Source organism: Ailuropoda melanoleuca, chromosome 8 (genome assembly GCF_002007445.2).
Source record: "Ailuropoda melanoleuca isolate Jingjing chromosome 8, ASM200744v2, whole genome shotgun sequence".
NCBI lineage: Eukaryota > Metazoa > Chordata > Mammalia > Carnivora > Ursidae > Ailuropoda > Ailuropoda melanoleuca.
The window spans coordinates 115251052-115272126 of NC_048225.1; the positions used below are offsets into that span (position 1 = coordinate 115251052).

The 21075-nt window shown below is 36.9% G+C and overlaps 1 protein-coding gene across 3 annotated transcripts in view; it reads right to left on the minus strand.

The window, feature by feature from the left end:
- Positions 1-3517: 3517 nt before the first annotated feature.
- GPATCH2 (G-patch domain containing 2) overlaps positions 3518-21075 on the minus strand; it is a 167738-nt gene continuing 150180 nt past the window's right edge. For 2 of the 3 annotated variants that reach the window (XM_034667192.1, XM_034667191.1), the window contains 3 exons: positions 18204-18292; positions 4490-5638; positions 3519-4375 (listed from right to left, as the gene is read on the minus strand). In XM_034667192.1, coding sequence (XP_034523083.1) covers positions 5418-5638; positions 18204-18292 — 310 coding nt within the window. In that variant the 3' untranslated portion in view covers positions 3519-4375; positions 4490-5417. Of the gene's footprint in view, positions 4376-4489; positions 5639-18203; positions 18293-21075 lie in introns of all 3 variants that reach the window. The other variant, XM_034667190.1, reaches the window with a different exon arrangement.

Sequence of the window (21075 nt, forward strand, 5' to 3'; positions counted from 1 at the left end):
TTAGCTTACTAGTTCTCACCGTCTCCGCTTTTATTAAACAATGCTGCCTCAGGAAGAATAAACATTTCTTGGAAATTTAATAGGAAGATGAAAAATAGGTAAAAAATAGTTGTGGGGGGTTGTCTTTTTATCTGGGATACTATCATAATACAGTCTTATCTCTATGGTCTTATACCTGAAAAATCAACTATCATACACTTATTTAAAATTCTAGTGATTTATTTTGAAAATTCAAACTAAAACCAAAACCAAAACCAAAACCTAAACAAACAAGCACAGAAATCGCCTTCAATTGTTACCCAACTTCATCCTTGAAAGATTAAGGGGTACACAGGACATTCTGATAATGAAACAGGAGTGAGGTCTGTGAATCTGGGAATGATTTAAACTGTCTGACAATTCAAAGACAGGAGACAACTCTAATGTACAGATAAAACTAAAAGTGGAAATAGTAGATCATACTCCTGGCAGTTAATGGCACTGGCTCACTAGAGACAAATCTGGATCTACTTAAAATGTCAGGTGTGTGAAGTAATGAGTCTTTGCTTAGTAGGAACCCAGCAGAAGGAGCCTTCATGGTCCACTTGTCAGTTGAGTATATATTACTGCATGCCTGTTAAATAAATGAGTATTTAATACCTACTGGATAAGAAAAAAAATCTACTTACTCTAACAACTCTACTTAGTTTTAGGGAGAGAAGATAAAATTTTTTTAAAAGATTTTTTATTTATTTGAGAGACAGTGAGGGAGAGAGAGAGAGCACAAGCTGGGGGAGGGGCAGAGGGAAAGGGAGAAACAGGCCTCCCGCTGAACGGAGACCTTCTGATGCGGGGCTCAATCCCAGGGTCCTGGGATCATGACCTGAGCTAAGACAGTTGCTTAATCGACTGAGCCACCCAGGTGCCCTGAGAAGATAAAATTTTATCACCATAGTGAGATGCTTCTTACAGCAAACAAAACTCAACACTTTAGTGAGGATCACAGAATATTTAAAATACCCAAGCATGTTTATGAAAGGTACAATGTTCCAGGAGGAAATGGAGGGACTAGAACATATATGATTCTCATTGATATTTCAAGTGGCCAGAGACAGAACGAGTACTCGCTACTTGAGAATCAGAGAACGTTTGAGTGGAAAGAGGCCTTGAGACCATTACTCTAGCCCAACTTCAGAGAAAATAAACACATGATGAAAATGTGGTAGAAGAGGTCACAGTCAGCTGTGAATAAACGTCTGAGTCAAAAATGTTCACCTATTTTTTTTCTAAAATTCTTTGAAAATATTGCAATTTTCCAGGGCTTAAATATGAACGATGAATTTAACTATTAGATCTTAATTGTCAAAGGGTAGTAATTAAAAATTTTTTTAGAATATTTTCAACTTTATTTTTTATTACTTTAAAGTTAAGAGGTAAACATTTAAAGCACAAAGACAATGACTGCTTATAAATAACATTTTTAAACATTGTTTTATTCTTTCATTCTTTGTAGTACTATTAATATAGCTTTCTACCAAAGGAAAAAAAAAACTTAAAAAAAAAATCCAAAATAGTCTTTGCTAACCAACTTCATTTTACAATACTAATTTAGAACACTTTTTGTTTTTAGAAAGACAAAATACAGGAAGAAATGGTTTTCTCGTTCATGAAATATCGGCTCAAAATGAAAATGTGTTGAAGAGAAGCAATTGTCAGTTCAATTCATTACAAGAATATCATTTCACAATGTTAAAATAAACATTAATGCAATACTTTGCAATCATGTCTGTTTATTGCACACATATGTGCCCTGTAAACACACCTATATGTATACATTGTGGATATCTTTAACCCTACTGTCTTAACTTCTGTTTGATAACCATGATATGAGTTATAAAATCTATGTATTTAAGTGTTGAGACTAATTAATTCATAAATTTTAGTTAGTTAAGCATTTTCTTTTAAAGGGGTATCATGTAACTGAAAAATGAAAGCAAACAAATTTGAGGGGAACATAGCCTTAAAAATTACATTTGGGGGAAGGAAGGAAGGAAGGAAGGAAGGAAGGAAGGAAGGAAGGAAGGAAGGAAATGACTCGAACACACAGTCTCATCAGTATCAAGTATAACAAGTATACAAAGAAAAAAAGTTGAACTGCTAAGGCAGTCATGTTCAGCCTCTCTTGGCTAACGGTACGGATGGATAATTTAGACAGTAAAGGAAGAGACCTATGCATTCTCTTAAAGTTTTTAGCACAACTGATCAATTTGACATGAGGCTTTAGATACTGTAGAGTAGAAAAGTGGCTTCACGAAGGAGCAGAGAAAAATCTTACCACCTTTTTCAGAAGTCATGAATGTGCATTCTAAATCATGAATTCCTTTGGATGCTTTGGGTTCTGTGTGCATAGTAACAAGCAGGTAAAAATTAACTAGAATTATACGTGAAACATAAATTAGTGGGCTTCATATCTTAAAAGATACTTGATTTACATTAGAAATTCAGTATTTTAATTGTGTTTATTTCTCCAATTAAGTTTGGGTACAAACAGAACAACAGGTCTGCACTGATTATTCTTAAGGACTGAATGGGGAAAGGATGTATATGCTTCTGATGTATGTTTGTGTGATAATAGTGGGGCTAGGGGGAAGCTTAGGATGTTGCCACTTCTCTACTTTGAGTATTGATTCATATAGTCTGTATAGTTAAATACGTCCATAACATAAAAAATATTTGAAGTCCTCTGAGAGCCACAGAGAGGGCTCTAGACGTCAAGAATTTGACCTTCTTTTGCTTGTTGCTGATGTAAACATAAACTACTTTGGAGGGAGTGTTCGAGAACAACACCCAAGCTAAGTGAGCATCTCTGACGGGGCTGCTTCAGAGGACTAGTACCTTTCCGGAAAGGAAACAGTACAAAATGTTCATAAAGGCTAATATTTAATGAAGGAGTTTCCCCGTGCCAGTTGGTATATGTTCTGCTCTTCCTCACTATGACGGTTAGAATATCGCAGAGTGGAAAAGAACAGCGAAGTCCTCAGGAATTTGGGACCAGTCTCAGAATAACCTTACCGTGTGTTTTCAGTGGCTCCAAATTCGGCTTTTCAAAATTCTAGGGTTTTAGGCAATGGATTTAAAAAAAATCTTTTTAATAGATCCTAGAGCACTCTGTACACTATCATAAAGAAGTTTTAACCTGGTATATAGATGATCTCCTCCAGCTTCCCCCCCACCTTACATAGCTAGAATGAGAATTTAACAAAACACATTTCCTTTTTAAATGGCAAATTTCAAAGAAACAAACTTATAAAAAATAATCATACAACAGGGTTACTCTATCCAATAAGAATGCCTCAAAAGAGCAGTTCACCTGGTAGTCTATAATCCCTTAACCAACCTGTCTTACCACAATACCCCTAGGAAAGAAGATAATTCTTTTTTTTTTTTTTAAAGATTTTTATTTATGTGACAGAGAGACAGCCAGCGAGAGAGGGTACACAGCAGGGGAGTGGGAGAGGAAGAAGCAGTCCCAGCGCAGGAGCCTGATGTGGGACTCGATCCCAGAACGCCGGGATCACGCCCTGAGCCAAAGGCAGACGCTTAATGACTGCGCTACCCAGGCGCCCCGGAAAGAAGATAATTCTTAAAAGAAATGTGTACATTTGGCAAATCATAGAGGCTCTCCAATGGCAGGCTGACCTTTTTCTCCCCAACTGGCAGTTAGGAGACCACCTTGGGAAGGTCTACTATATGCACAAACCTTCCCTCCCTCCTCTAGAAGACATTTGCAAAAGTTTCTAAAACCTACTAGAATGGAGCATCGAGGATTTTCAGGGCACTGAAACTGCTCTGTGTGATACCACGATGGTGGATCCGTGTCATTATACATTTATCCAAACCTACGGAATGTACAAGACCAGAGTGAACTGTAATGTAAGCTGTGGACTTTGGATGATTATGACATGTCAATGTAGGCTTATCGGTTGTTAACAAATGTCCCACTCTGGTGGGGGATGCTGATGATGGGGGAGGCTGCGCATGTTTGGGGGCAGAGGGCATATGAGAAGTCTCTGTACCTTCTTAATTTTTCTGTGAACCTGAAACTGCTCTTAAACAAAGAAAAGCCTTAAAAAACTCCATTAGAAAGGTGATTCACATGTGTTATCTTGACCTTTACTCAACCAATAAAAGCCATTATAAATATATTATCAGTCCTTAATAATGAAGATCAACATGTTCTAAGCTAAGAGCAATTTAGAATCTCTGCATTATGAAGCAGGTGATTCAAAAATAACAATAGGAGGCACATAATAAAAATGACTTGTTTTGCTTGGTTTTAAAGTAACTACTTAGATGTTAGAAAGGGCAAATCATTATCATTCATTTTCTTGTTCACCTTGTAAATGGGCTGGATCATTGCCAGAAATCTGAATTCTTGGGAGAGCCATTTAAATTTTCAAATAAATTGGTTTGATAATTCTAGTAGGTTACGNTTCATTTTCTTGTTCACCTTGTAAATGGGCTGGATCATTGCCAGAAATCTGAATTCTTGGGAGAGCCATTTATAATTCTAGTAGGTTACTCCAATGGTTAAAATTGAAAATTAGTTTACCACTGTCGCATCGATCTTAAAAAAATATCAGCCTCTGGGAAGAGAGAGGTAGAAGTCAGTCTAGATTAACGGAAGTTACAGTTCAGTCACGGTGGATTTAAAAATACATTTCTCTTTCAGTAATTATTTTATGTTCTAGATGAGGTAAAATTTGTAAAATCTGTATTAAGGTAATGTTGTGGGCACTCTGGTGATAACAATGATGAGGTTTATTTTGGTCAAAATGTCTGGGGGAAACAGTAACTGCTGTTTGTCAACTGTGAACTTTATACTGCACTGTTCAAGGACAGATTAATCGGTACCACCCCGTTACAGAACCCTCACAAATAGCCAAATTCGAGGAATGTGAAATTGGCAAGCTTTCAAACGGAGATTTGCTTAAGACTTCATTGATGTGATGAGAGGTCTTTCAAGTTCTAGGGATGATAGGAAACACCATCCTTTCCGACCTATCCCATTTGAGAAACCTGTGGGTGTGCTCACATTTGCATGGGCATGGCACACACACGTGAACAAATTAAGCTAGAAATGATTGACCTATGAGATCAAAATAAATAGGAGAAATGAGCTGTTCTTTAGACCTAGAAATAGCTGAAAATTGCTGCAAAATTTTTAAAGGTGAAGGTTTTCACTTTAGCACCAGGAATTGCGATGGAACCCCGTTTCTCTCACTGTGGCAGGGCTGTATGCAGTTAGGATGCTGGAGTGATGAGTTTGAGGCAATGTAGATTTCTGCTTCAAAAACAGAAGCTGTGTTGTAATTTTAGGACAATGGGATATATATCGTGAATAAAAATCATAAAACATCTCTTCTTTGCCTTTCTTCTTAGGCGGACTTCCCTGAATTGAGAGTGGCAGTTGCGGGGGTGCTTTTTGGTAGAGGAAATCCGAGACCTAATCCTTTCGGCCTCTGCATGGCTTGAATTGGCTCAGCGATCCCCTTGCCATCTCGTCCAAGGCCTGACCCAGGTGTCCAGCCCATATTCTGGAGCATTCGGTTTCCAATGTTGTTTTCTAGGATTGGCTGGGCATTTTCCCCTACAAATCCTGAAATTACAAAATGACAAAAAAACAACAACCCCCCAAACACGTTAGTACAGACATAGGTGAAGATCTTCTCAAGTTGAGAAAATCATATTCTCCTAGGTTTTTCTTTCAACATGGTACCCGGGTGCGGGGTGGTGAGGGGGAGGGCTGTCTATTTACCTTGGGATAAGGAGCTTGTACAGGGATCAATGTACCAGGGAGCTTGTACAGGGATCAATGGAAGAAAGATCTTGTTTAGAGTTTCAGCTCTACTACTCAGTAGCTCATTAAGTGATTTAACTTCCTGCGGCTTCTGTTTCCTCATCTGTAAAGCAGGTGTAACAAGGTCCGTTGGCCTACCTCACAGAAAGTGCAAGCAGCAGTTCAGTTCGTGTATGCAAAGCATCCTCAGTAAATGATAAAATACAAAGAGATTTATTTTCATTCCTGCATTAGCCTCAATGATGATTCTGAAAATCACCAACTTAACACCATAATATCTTACATTTGCCTGGGGCCTTGACATTCAATAAAACCAAAACTAAAACCAAACCAAACAAACATAACCGATGGCATCCCTAATTCCTAGGCATTGTTTACATTGTTCTAATTCTCTTCTTGTTATTTATGACTTGGACTATAATAATTCCTTTCTTCCCCCTTCTTCCATTTCTATGTTTTGATCACTATAGAAGCAGGCAAGAAGGGAAAAAAAATTGAGGAAAAGAATATTAAAGTTACAGATAGGGTGATATATAAAATAACTCTTCCCTTTTGGCTTATCTCCTACCTACCTTTGTTCCTTATTTTGGAAAAGGAGATTGGGCAATGCTTATCATGAGCTTTAGAAATAGCTCTTGTTTCCTCTATGTTATTAACAAAGATGCCTTGAGAGATGCACCCATGTTAAGAATTTTCTATTTGATGACATTTTCAAAGATTGACTCTTAAATTCTCTTGGAGGCTTTTCTGGAAACAGTTGAGCTTATAAACTGTACGTATGATTCTAGGGGAAAGTGCAGAAGTACTAAATATCTAAAGTCAAACGACTGAGAAGTTAACAGATGTAAAAGTCAAGTAACCACAAGACCTGAGCTCCCTCCTTCAACTGCACGCTTGGCCTTGGTCTGCGTGTCTGTTGTGGAGCAGGTTGGCACTCCAACGGGTCCATTTCTGTCCCCCCTGTGGCAGCAGCTGTGAGACTGTGGTCTATGAAAGGGGAATCTAGCAAATCTAGAGGTAACCAGTTAAAAGTGATCAGAACTCTCATAACCAGGGCATTTCTTGTGGTTACTCCCCTTGCAGGAGGAGGAAGTGATCATCAAACTAATATTGGAGACAGTGTGGGAAAGGGGATGAGGGCATCTTAAAACAATTGTTTTACTGAGAACATATTTAGCCCGATCTTCTCTATCAGGGCTTTCCAGGAAGTCTGTTGTAGAACTCTGAGGTCGCAAACTTACAGGGATGCAGTGTTTGCTCACCCTTCCCTCCCTAGTCCTTCAGGGCTAAAGATCGTCTCATTTTTCAAAGATCTGAGGATGCTTCTGGTGTATGTACTAGCGCAGCCCTGGGTCCAGCATATTTCTGCTCTGAACTGTGGGTGACTGGCTTCCTGGACAGTCTGAGGGTTGAAATGGGGAGCTGTTGACAAGATCACTGCTCTGTTTGGCACCGACCCACAAGCCCCCTCCACCCCCTTCCCAACATCATCAATTTTTCCTCCCTGGCTGGGAATTATGAGGGCACCTTCTACTGCATCCCGCCCCCCCNTCCCGCCCCCCCCCCCCACCAAGAAGGTTGGGACTCTCACTCCTTCTCCTTCTCTGAGATTATGTTTAGGATGGATCCTGAAGCACCAATATCAGTAACAAAAGTATTACCTATGGGACTGCAGAGTACAATGTTCTATTTCTTGGCCTGGATGGTGGTTACAGAAATGGCCAGTGGATTATTTTATTCTTTACATGGTCCCTCTGCATTTCCATGTGTTCTTGGGAGATGTACTTCATGGTAAAAAATTAACAATAAATGAAATAGCAAGGTTGAACCAATAGTTTGTTTTGTGTGGTACTTTGTATCTGGCATTCTGGGGAAGAGCAAGTGGATTGTTCCCCATGATCCTGAACTGTAGAAGAAAGAAACTGCAAAGTGCCAGAAATAAGTTTTAATAACAGACTTTCATTTACTATAATCAATGGATTTTCAAAGCCCTTTACTGGAAATTGTGGTAATCTTAATCTTCAGTACATTGTAGGACTGAGAATGGAATACTGTGATTGTCATTTGCTGAATTAGTACCAGGGAATAAGAACCAGGTTACCACAATAATGAGAGGGTTTTGGATTTGTCAAATTGGTTCTTAGCTTACCGAAACAAGTACCTTAATGTGTAATGGAAAAAAAACTTTTAGTTGCGAACAGCTTGAATGGCAATGACTGGCATAAAAAAAATTCATAACTAACATTATTTACTGCTAGACCGGGCAAAAGATGTATTTTATATATATTATATATATATATATGTATAATCTCTTTGTGCACACATGCACACACACATATATAAAATGTAAAAAATGCCTTAATTACACACACACACAACTAAGAAAAGCCTTTTGTCAAAACTTTTCCCTATTATAACAACAAAGAGAGTCATTAGAGTTTTATTTTGAAATTATGATTATGGTGGCAACCAAGAAAAACCTCCACGGTATCTCGTACTTTCTGAACAGCTGCCGATCAGGTATGTCAGGTTGAACAGTACGCCGGCATCCTGTCCCACATCCTTGATTTTTAAGTGATTGCCACAAAGCAGTTTAATTCCATCTAGAAGCTTAAATCGCATCAGAGGTCTAATGATGCTCTGGGCTACACATCTATTTAATAATATTTTGGATGTAAGAGCTTGCTGAAGTTCAGGTTTACAATTTGTTTAATATTTAAGAAAAAATATGAGGCCAATTTAATTTACCTCTTCAAAAATGGCTAAACCACGGTCATTTCTCAGTTCTGAAGTGAACAGCAAATGGTATTTGAGTATCATCATTTAAAAATGTTGATATTTCAAGCATGGTGGTCCCAGGAGTGGCCACTCGAATCCTCCCTTACTTGTGTTTTTTATCTGGATGGAAAAGGACCCACTCTCTGTTTTTCAGGTGCCGCTCTCATCTCTTCTCTTAATGAAAATAAGATAAAGCATCATCTTGTACTTTCATGTAAAACAATAAAAAAAGGAGAAGAGCTAATTTCTCAAATGCTAAATCTTTCCTCATAGAAACATGGATTCCTGAAAAAAAAAAAAGACGCTTTTCTACGCAACCTTAAAGACAAGGTAACAGTTCATTTTTCTTGGGCAGTGATTCTGGAGTGAGATCTGTTGGTCTCTCATCCTTTTTATGAGATTAAGACTTGGGAGTGGAACAACTCAGCCTCGGCACGGCATCCTACAGCCATAATTTCCTTTCCTTTTGCTCCTGGCAGCGCTAAATCTTTTAAGTCCTTTCCTGGAAGGCTCTCCTCCCGCTCGGGCAATTTTAGCAATACCTAGCCCGCTAACCCTCCCGCACTCCCATTCCCAGCCCCCTTAATGCGGGACCTTGTCTATCTATGACAGCTGAGTCGGTCCTTTCCCCTCAAATCTTCCAGGGAGTATTGTGGATGGTAATTCACTTGCGTAATTGGCTCAAGAGATGAAAATCTTGTATCGGCCTCTCTTAGCTGCTAATCTGTCCAGCTGACTGCAAGCCTAATTGGCAGCTTGTTTAGTAATTTGGCTCCTAAAGTGTTGTATTGATGTTGGATAAACAGCCAATGGAAGGGGAGGTGACACATGCTGCTTGCTAAGAACAGCTAGTGCGCCCTGCTTCAGTCCCTCCCCTGTATTCAGAGCGCATTTGCGGTAGGCGCTCACTCTTCCTTCCCATCTCCTTCTCTCTGTTACTTCACCAGCCAGCTGGGGGGCAGGGCTACGATGATGATTACTATTACTGGGTATTAAAATCACGAGTTATAATATGGTCCTCTGTTCTCAATAACTAACTTAAGGACATGGGTTTTTTGATTACTGCTAAGAAACAGCATTTAGCACAGTTTGATATGTGAGAAAATGGTAGGTGTTACTACTCTTTGTCAGATGTTCTAATTATTTCATTCTTAATATAGAAAAGCCTGATTCAGACCGTTCTGCATTTTATCTGCAATATTGTAGGTGTTTCTCATGTGAATTTTGCTAATTCAAATCAGTTCAAACCCTTAATTGGTTAAAATACAAGGCACATACTTTTTAAATGATAAAATTTAATGTGGAACGAATTTCCCATTTTTTTTAAAGTGATGAAAACTTTGTAAAGAATGAAAGACATAATCTATATCGATATGTTTAGAGAAGTTCTGTTTTTTAAAGATTTTATGTATTTGAGGGGCGCCTAGGTGGCGCAGCCATTAAGCGTCTGCCTTCGGCTCAGGGCGTGATCCCGGCGTTATGGGATGGAGCCCCACATCAGGCTCCTCCGCTATGAGCCTGCTTCTTCCTCTCCCACTCCCCCTGCTTGTGTTCCCTCTCTCCCTGGCTCTCTCTCTGTCAAATAAATAAATAAAATCTATAAAAAAAAAGATTTTATGTATTTGAGAGAAGGAGAGCAAGAGAGAGAAAGACATAGCATGAGCTGGGGGGGAAGGGGGCAGAGAGAGAGGGGAAGCGGACTCCTGGCTGAGCAGGAAGCCTGATGTGGGGCTTGATCCCAGGACCCTGAGATCGTGCAGAGGCTCAACTGACTGAGCCACCCAGGTGCCCCGGGAGTGTTTTTATTAATAGATATTTTGGTTATACAGAAATATATTTCTTATGGAAGAATTATTATGAATCAAAGAAGAGTGTTTTAGAAAAACTAAAAAAGATCTTAAAATTGTGTTGGTTCTGAAGGCACACAGGGACGTTTATTTGCAATAAATATAATCAGGGTCATTTATGGTTTGCCTACTATGTACCATGCACACGGTTTACTTGTTAGGCATACGACATTAATTATATCCATTCCTCATAACAACTGTGCTAGGAAGGAGTCATAGTCGGCCTCTGGAGACATGATGTCACTTGACCATGACTACAGAGTGAGTAAGCTAAGATTCTAACTTTGGTTAAGTTTACTCCAAAAACCTACACACTTTCTATGAGAATTAATAGCAAATAAATAATTTTAGTGATGATGATGCTTCAAACAACTAAAAAAAATTAATCGGGTTATAGCTGAATTGTAATAATAACCTCTCAGTTAAATATAACCTCTCAAATAAGGACAATATACAGCAAACATACACTAACATAGGTGGATAACAAAATATAATGATGTCTGCAGCTCTTCAGGTTACAAATGCTTCCATATTCACCATTTCTTTTGATCTTCCTTATCAATCTAAAAGATAGGTATTATTGGTTCCATTTTACAGGTAACACTGAGGTTTGAAGAAGTAACACAGCTGCCCAAAATCAACTGGCTAGAAAGTGTCCTAGTTAGAATGTGGACTTGTATTTGAGTCCAAATGTCACCCATTCACTGCCTGAACATTTGACTTAAAATATTGTATCACCAATATTTTCTATTATGTCATTTCTTTTGCCACATTGTCCCAAATGACTGAGATTTTACTGTTCACAAATTTCAAACTCCTGAGAAATTACTAGTCTACCCTAGCATAGCAAGTCTGTCTGAAGACAGTGTTTCAACTCTCTTGAAATACCGAAAGAGTCATTTTGCTTGCTATAAATCCACTTTATCTAGGAGATATTTAAATTATAATTTAAGTTTTAGTTGTACTTGCTGTAAACAACACTTACAGGGTTTGGTCTTGTTTTTTATTTATTATAATAATCCCTGAATTTAACTGATGCATTTACTCCATTTACATTTATTGTGATCATTGGTGTATCTGGATCTATTTTTCCTGTATTATTTAATGATATTTGCATTGCATTCCTCTACATTTTTGTGGAATTCGCTACATTTTTGTTTCTTCCTTTCTGGCATCTCTTGCTTGCTTACATCAGCTTGAAAATCATATATTTTTATTGTTTTAGTGATTACCTTTAAATATCAACATGCATACCTGACTTATTATTTCTTCACATTTCTATATTGTTTTCCAGAGTTTTATTTCCATCACACTTAAAAAAAAAGATTTTATTTATTTATTAGAGAGAGAGAGAGCACAAGTAGGAAGTGGGGGGAGAGAGGGGCAGAGGGAGAAGCAGACTCTCCACTGAGCAGGGAGCCCAGCAAGGGGCTCGATCCCAGGACCCTGAGATCATGACCTGAGTCAAAGGCAGATGCTTAACTGACTGAGCCACCCAGGTACCCCGCCATCTTACTTTTAAAACATCTAAATTAATTATCTTCATGGGCATTGTCACCATCATTATTAACTTTTATACAATATTTTAGCTTTATGGACATGTTTAACAATCTCTTTGCTCACAATTCCTTCTTGATTTTGATTCTCTTTATGAATTCCATTTTCTTCTACATGAAGTATTAAGTTTAGTAATAATTGGTCTTTACCTGAAATTGTCTTTATTTCATCCTCACTCTTGGGAAGTAGTTTAACTTGATATAAAACTCCATGTTGATTGTTATTTTATTTCCACACTTTGGAAATATCATCTCTTATCTTCTGGATTGTACTGATGTTTTTAAGTCTGCTACCAGTGTAATTTCATTCCTACGTAGGTTACATCTTTTCTCCTTTACTGCTAAGTTCTTTTCTTTCTCTTTGGTGTTAACTTTTATAACAATGCATCTAGGTATGACTAAATTCATATTTACTATTTTCTGATAAAGACTTGTACTTTTTGAATATGAAGATTCACATATTTCTTCAGTTGTAAGAATTCTATCATTTTCGACGAATTCAGTCAATATGCTCCTCGAATAATGTACTTCCCTATTCTTTCTACTCCTCTTGGAAGTTCTATTAGATGTATGTTAAACTTCATCCTTCTCCAAGTCCTCCAGACATTCTATCCTCCATATTTTTATCTCAGGGCTTCTTTCAGGTAATCTCTTCAAATTGCTCTTAAAATTTACCTTTTTTTATTTTTATTTTTTTTTGGCTGGCTATATTGAATCTGCTGTTTAACCCATCCAGTGAACTTATAATTTTCAACATTTTTTCATAACGGACAAGCATCTCAAATTTCTCTTTGGTTTTTTACTATACCTGTCTGTCTACAGTTATTTCCTTTTGTTTTTACACTTGTTTATAACTTTTTTTTTTAAGTTTTGGTTTATGACACCACCTTCAGTAGGTTTTCATTTGTGAAATGAAGAGTCATAGGGGTTTAAGGCATGTACCACCAAAGTGGCTTTGCATTTGCTTCAAAGACCAGTTTTTATGTTAATTTTTTGGCTTGGTGTAATTTTAAACTAGAAACTCATGTGAGGGTAGGCTCTTGGTTACACATCTTTAGATTCTTCTACTTGGAACTCGGGTAGAAATGAGATTCTTTATTTTCCTGTGCCTGTGGGTAAGTTTTGTTTCTAGTCTGCCCTCTTCCGAGGATAGAGCTTTCCAGAGGTTCTGGCTTGACAGGATCCTTACACCCAACTCCTCAGCTTTGCTCCCTACCCACAGGGGCACTAACCAACCTACCTCAGGATTTCCTAGGTTGGTAAAACGGGGCATGGGCATGGGGGCTGCTTAGGACCATTTCTGGTCTTGAACAACTTCTTTCCTTCAGTCTCAGCTATGCATCTAAAAAGACTGCTTTATATTTTGTTCAGCATGGCCAGGTGTTCTGTGGTTTGAGTATGTTCTCATTATTTAGTCTTTTATACTGTCAGGAACAGGATTATTTTCTACCTAATGTGGATGTTTACCCTCTCCTTCAGTGTTTCTTGTACCAAATGGTAATGGAGAGCTGTTTAAGACTCTCCTAAAACACCAAACTGAAAGGCAGTTTGGTGATGCGCGTATCAAGAGGATGAGGGTGATATGTTTCCTAGGCTTTTGCTATAGGTTCAAATATAGTTTGGTTTCAAAATTAATACCAAGAATCTCCCCCTAAAGTCTGCCCATTTGAAAATTTGGAAAAGATAATCTACAGTGGTCACATAGATCCAGTGGTAAAAGAAAATAAAAACATAATTATTGAGAAAATAAATTTTAGACAACTGAAGAGATATAGCACCTTGGAAGGGCGCTTGGTTATACCAACCATTTCCTGATTATGATCAGTATGACTTCTAATTAAAAGCACACCTTTAAAAAAGTCTTCAACCATTATTATGATTTACAACTTGTCTTTATTGTCTTAAATATTCACAGAGATTCTGTTATTATTGAAATATCAGTAGGATGCTGAGGAAGAAGTCAAGAAGTCACAAAAAGGTGTAAAGTGACCTCTTGCCAAGATCTTGCTTGTCCACGAAAATGCAGCCTGGAGAAATGTCTACACCAAGATATTAAGCTTCGCTAGGCATCTCTCTACATAATATCAAATGTATAGGAAAAACGCTGACTCCTTATGATGACTATTTTCCCTATGATATCAGTTCAATAGAAAGCACAACAGTAACAGCAAATACTAGTTGTGGATAACAATGAATTTAGTAACGTATAGTGAACAAAACATTTAAACAAATGTGGTAGCCACAATAGTTCAAAAAGCTGACTTAACATCTTTTCACTAATCGCATCCTTAATAAGCTATGACTTCTACCAAAAACACAGACCATAACCAACATTGCTGACTGCCTTTTAAAAATGTGTTAATAATATTCTTCCTATTTTGTTCACTGCTTTTCTTCACCTTTACAGATGACATTTTTCAAACTATAAAATGCATTCTGCTGGCAAACCTTCTTGCTTCAACAGTTCTCAATTTTATAATAGTAAATCTACATCCTTTGCTGTGAGACATCACTATCTTTTGGTATGTGACTTTGAATGAGGCAGAGAACAAGCCATACATTTAAAAATCAATATCTAACCTTATCAATATTCATTTTACTTTGTCAATACAAAATACAAAGGTGAAAGAGCAGTAAATAAGCTAGAGCACTGAAATAAATTTGGTGTTCCTGTCACAATTAATAAATGTTCAACCGATAACACTGCTGGCTAGTCCACAGCCTCACAAAGCAAATGAAATTATGCTTCAATGCTATTGCTAAAACAGGGTGAGTAAGATTTTTCAACACACTAGCAGGTAAAGGTCAGATTTTGGGTTATTAATTTCATAGGTGACTTTTAAAAGTATTTATTATGCATAAAATATGTAACTGTTTACTCCTGGAGTCTTAAATTGTTGTATAAACCCTGTTGAGGATTATAAAGTTAGAGTGCCAAATTACAGTTTTCTGACAATGTTTTGGTAAATGTTTTCTAAACCTGCTGTTTAACTGCATAATATTTCACATATAAATCAGAGGGGATCATTAAATAATATTCAAGCTACCCGCCTTTTAACTCTTATCCCCTATTTCAAATGAGAGACAGCTATCTTCACCTGCATTTTTCCAGCTTAGACTGAATGTTGACTATAAAGGCAAAAGAAAGTGTAAAAATATATCTCAATTCAATATGTTGTTTGGGGAGGTCTGCAAGGGCCTATAAAATGGGGACAATATTCACTTTGAAATAGCTCTACATGCTGACTCAAATCTGGAAGCTTACAAATATAATTGACTATTACAAGGCTGAATATACTCCAGAGTTTGAAAATTATAATTTTCAGAGACAAGATGATGGAGGATTCATAACCTCATTATCAAAGTGTATTTATGCAAAAGCGTTTCTTACTCGAATTTGGATAATAATCTTCACTTTAGAGTTGACTCATTAGTATTAGAAGATATTCTTTTTAAAACTGAGGATTTTTAAATAACCTCATTCTCTTCCTCTCTGAGAGGAACAGTTATGCATGGATTTAAAAAATGCATTGGAAAGGAGTAACAAAATTCTCTTACTCCACTACTGTAATTACAAAAATGCATTAAATTTCTATGAATTTTTTTTATTCTTTAAGCAAAAAAAATCTAGTAATATAATCCAAATCCTGAATCTTAAGAGAATCACAACAGTTTTGAAATATAATGTCTGGAATATGCTGGTATAAGCTTATGAATGTTTTAGGCTAAAGTTTAATGTTTATACCCATACTCTGTATAAATGATTTCCTCTGATGCTACTGAGTTGTAACGTCAAAATCACCTTGTAGAAATAATTATATTATCCTCTCCTCAACCATTATGCATTTTCCTTCTCACTTCACATATGTTCAGAATGTTAGAACCTGACCCTGATATTCTCTCTTCCTTATTGCCGGCACTAAGGTGCTTTAGTCACATCCCTAAGATTGTTCTTGTACTATTTCTGCCACTAATGTTTGAATCATTGAAAGATAAGAGAATTCAGGGGACCATTCAACTGGAATGGGGATATTAAAGAATCCTACACTTGCCTTATGAAAGATTTCAATTGAAGAACTTATGACACGTATTTGATCTAAAAGTGGCTATATGTTCCTGCAAAAAGATATATTAGAAGTATTCTCATGAATGTTCTGTATCCCTACATAGCAATATTTGGGTAACTCTTCTATGAAACTTAAGATATAATGGCAGGTTCAAATAAACATATGCAATAGAACAGTCCTTACAAATATATTCTTACAAAAAGGCCGTATGTTGTCATGGAAAGAATAGGGATTTAGGAGTCATGCAGGTAGATGTAGGCTTGAAACCTCCCTTTACCATTCAGTAATTATGTCTTCTTAGGGAACGAAGAAAAACCCATCACTCCTCTGAATCTTAACTTTATGGTGTAAAGTGATGCTAATGCCACCTAGCTCAAAGTTGTTAGAAGGATAAAATGAAATTATAAAGTTTCTGTTACAAAATAGGCACCCAATAAGTGGTAAATATTATTCTACATAAATATACATTCCACACACAGGTGTTTCTTATTTCTAAATTCTGAAAATTCAATACAGCTATAAGATGAAGATCAATATTATATTTACTCATAACCATATGCATAATTTCATAACGTTGCCCTTTATATAGATGGAACACCTGCATTATGAGGGCTCCGATTTTAAGTCATTCATTTTTTTAGTACTGAACTATGGGACAGATCCCCTAAATAGAGAATTAAAGCTTCATATCTTTTATTTCTTTGAAATCACCATGTCAAGACTTTTTTTCCCCTTCTCATAGTTTATTCTCCTGGTTGACATGAATCTTATTTTTATATTCTATAAATCACCATGGAAAAAATAACTTTTCCTATAAAAGGTTTCCCAAATGAAGTTAAAGGAAAGTTTATAAATCTGAATGGTTAAGGACCTCAGGCAATAGACCAAGGTTATTATTCTTTGTAACTGAGCAAGTATCTACACTGAAAACATTTCATAGAGTCAGTTTGCTGCATCACAAATCCATGATGGTTAACTGTAGTTTATTCCTAGGTGGGTAGCTACATTTTAATGCCCAGTTGGCTTCTCCTTTCACTGTTTTTTTTATTTTTTATTTTTTAAGATTTTATTTATTCATTTGACAGAGAGAGAGACAGCCAGCGAGAGAGGGAACACAAGCAGGGGGAGTGGGAGAGGAAGAAGCAGGCTCCCAGTGGAGGAGCCTGATGTGGGGCTTTATCCCAGAACCCCGGGATCACACCCTGAGCCGAAGGCAGACGCTTAATGACTGAGCCACCACCGAGGCGCCCCCTTTTCACTGGTTTTTATCTCTGCCTTCCTTATCATTGCTCTTGCATGAGATTTTGTTAAAAACACTAATGTTATTCATATTCTTCACTACCAAGCTTGAGCCTTTGCCCTTCTAGGAAGGCTTCCTGTCCCCTCTGGTCTAGTGACTTCTCTCTGCTCAGCACTTGTGGTTTTCCCTAGCCCACACTCATTACAATGGAATGTTATTAGAACGATGTGATTTTTAGGTGGAAATAATGAGAGACTTTTTATTCTAATGCAGATTTTTTTTTTTTTAAAGTATGCTCCACACCCAATATGGGGCTTGAACTCACAACCCCGAGATCAAGGGTCGCATGCTCTACTGAAAGAGCCAGCCAGGCACCCATGTTTCAATAAGGAAAGACACACCTAGGATTGCTGCAGAGCTGGGGCTAGAAACCAGACTGATGCACTCATGGCCAGCTTTCCGTCTTCTATAATATGGGGCCCTGTGCTTTGAGGCTGCTCCTTATACTTTTGAATTTCTTACTACTATTTTTTCTGCAGTTATTTGCCTTTGCATCTATTTATGCCTCATTGTCCCAACCAGTCTATAAATTTCCAGAGGCCAAAGACACAGCCTTTGAAGTTTTTGTATCCTTTAATACCTCACGCAGAGTCTTACATTCAGGCAGGTGTGTAGCAAATATTTTATTGATTGGCTGCCTGAAAAATCTACACAAGGAACATGCAATATAACCTGACACCAAATGCAAATGATTTTCTAGTTGCTTGTACCTGTGCCTCTTCTTCAGTGTAAGTGATTTAGAATTATCTGTATTTTTCTTCCGGATGATTTATGAACTTCATATTTGTGTTCTGCCCCAACCCCTTTTTGCTTTACCTGCTGTAGTAGGTCCGGGCAAAGGTGCAGCTTTTCTTCTTCGTTTGATATCTCCTGTGCATAAGGATCCTAAATGCATGCTTGTTTGCCTACAAGTAATTATCAGAAAAAACTATTAACAAAGGAGGAAAAAATGACACATAAATACACAGCTTGTATCATCTGAACCTAAATCAAAACATTCTCAACAAAGATGGAGCAGCACAGTAAAACCACCAATCTTGTTTATATCGAAACATAATTACGTTTGTTGACAAGCGTTCAGCAGCTAAATGCGCCATCATAAATTGTTACTGGAATGAATAATATAAAAGGAATGCTTTTTAATTTTCAAAACTGGCAATCTTTCTAGCTCAACATAAAATCAAGCACTGTTGCTTCTGACAGGAAAATAGCTAAGATTAATTATCTAAAGAGATCACAATATTGTTGCTAGGTTATCAATTGGTTACTAATGCTTTACTGTCAGAGCAACATTTATTACAGGAAAAGTATGATCAATTTCTTTTAGGATATTATGTGGCAGTGAATTCTCTTAAAACATTTTAAACAGATAGAAGGAAATAGTGATGCTCTCTCTTATAATTCATATGATTAGAATTCTTTAGTTAACTGTTTATTAGCTAGGTGAGGAAACATAATTTGAATGTGTTAATGCTGGTCTACTGCCCCTAAGTAGGCTAACATGATACTGGATTAAATTTGTAAGAACATGATCTATAAGAACTGAGAAGTAGACCTTCTGTGATTCTTGAAATTAGTTAGAATTGGATTATTTTGCCTAATCATGGACTCTTAAATTAAAAAGTTATGGAAAAATTAGGAATGGCCCAATTGGAAATCAAGAAAAAAATAATACAAAACAGAAAGAATTTAAAAGTCTTCAAACATTTCAAGCTATAAAAGGACTCTGTTCATTTCCTGGACCATAATCCCTGATGTGGATTTGGGATAGTGTCTCAGGATCATGAGGCAGAAATAAATGATGCATGTTTATTATAGCACATGTTCTTTTAGTAATTCACAGAGATATCTGGTAGTATCCTGAAGTTTTATATTTAACCTAGCAAGTCTTGTTGGATCAAAGTCCTCTCTAGATCCCGTTGTTTCTGAATGGCCCAACAAACATTTGTTCACCAAACATTCATTCCTTTTCATCTTCTTATGAATTGTATTCCTTCCCTTTTAAGTCTCAGACTCCTATCCCCCTTCTCCTTAGTTCAGGATGACATATATACTTCCCTTTGCCTCATTGTCTTTGGAATCTCATGTTTGTGTGGGTTCCCTGTATGTACAGAATCTAATTTGATTTCCTCCTGTTAATCTGGCTCATGTCAGTTTGATTTTTAGTCCAGCTAGAAGAATCTTGAAAGACAGAGAAAAATTATTTTCTCCCCTACACACCCAGATTATTAGAGAAAAATTTAAAAGGAAAAAATTAATTGAAGTAAAAACCAAGATATGTATTTATACACATACTCTCAGGTATTTAAAATAATGAAACATTGGAACTGGGGAGTAAAATTTACATATAGGTTCTACTTATATAGCACAAAGTCAAGTATGATAATGATCTGGCTGATCCACAATTAAATGTATGCACTGTGAAAAATCTATCAACATAGGTAATAGCAAATAGGCATTTGTCTAGTTTTCTCTTCCTTTTGTATCGAGTGCATGCTCTTTCTCTGTGATAGAATAAATATATACACTTATTTAAATAGTTTTAGAAATTATTTCATTCAGGTAGTGACTAACTTTGCACACACACACACACACACACACACACACACACACACGTCAAGATGTTTTTAGACATGCAAAACTATCTGGATTTTGAAGTGTGGTCCTGGCTCCAATGCCAAGAAAAATGAGTGGTTATGAATCCATTTATTTTTTAAAACTATTAGAAATTTTAAAAAAACTACAATAATATCAGAGAAGACACATCCTTTTTATACAAAATTAATGAATTCAGTTATTCAGCAAGCATTTATTAGTATCCACTACTGACTTAGCATTAAGATCCCACAGAGGTGGTGACAGTGAGGATACTAGGAAAGAAGAGATGGAAGATATGAAGGACATGGAATATTCACTTCCTATTGTTGGAGGAATTTACAGTCTGAGTGGGGAGATTAAGTCATGAGTGCATGAAATAATTAGGGACAGTGTGGCAGCAGGGGGCAACACCAACTTTATTAGCTATTACTAGAGATTATATTACATAGCCCTTATAACAATTCAAAACATGTCGTGTCGAATATGCCTTTTTTCTTTTGTAGGGAAGTATTTGTGCCTCAGTGGAAAACTACACTTTTAGAACATATTCTTCTTGTCAGCAGACTCTGATTCTACGGGAGCTAGTTTACAACTAGAAGTTATGGATGTCTGAAAGCAATGGAAAATAATTCTTGTCTACAGAAATGCAAATGAATTGTCCTGAGGAAGGACAATCTTCCCTCCTAATGGAAAAGTCAGTTCCACATCCATCTGCCCATTCACATCTACATTCCTTACTCCTTATAAATCTCTGTTTCTTTGACTACTTCTTTGAACCCCTTATAAGATCTGCCTGGTTCCCTCATTAACTCATGAGTTAAATAATATCTCAAACACATACTCATTTTATATCTGTGAGAGAGTCATGATTTTACCTTTTGGTACAATATTACTCTTTAACATCTGTGGTCCCTCTGGAAACGGCCCCTTAGCTAAAGATTGCAGCAATATTGATTCTGCAGGGCATATATCAGACACGCTTAGATATCAGGAATAGCTGAGGACGAGGGGAAGGGAACATTCTGGAAATGGGAATAAAGTGGGAATCTGAATTCTGAGGGATGGCTCTTTTTTTTTTTTTTTTTTTTTT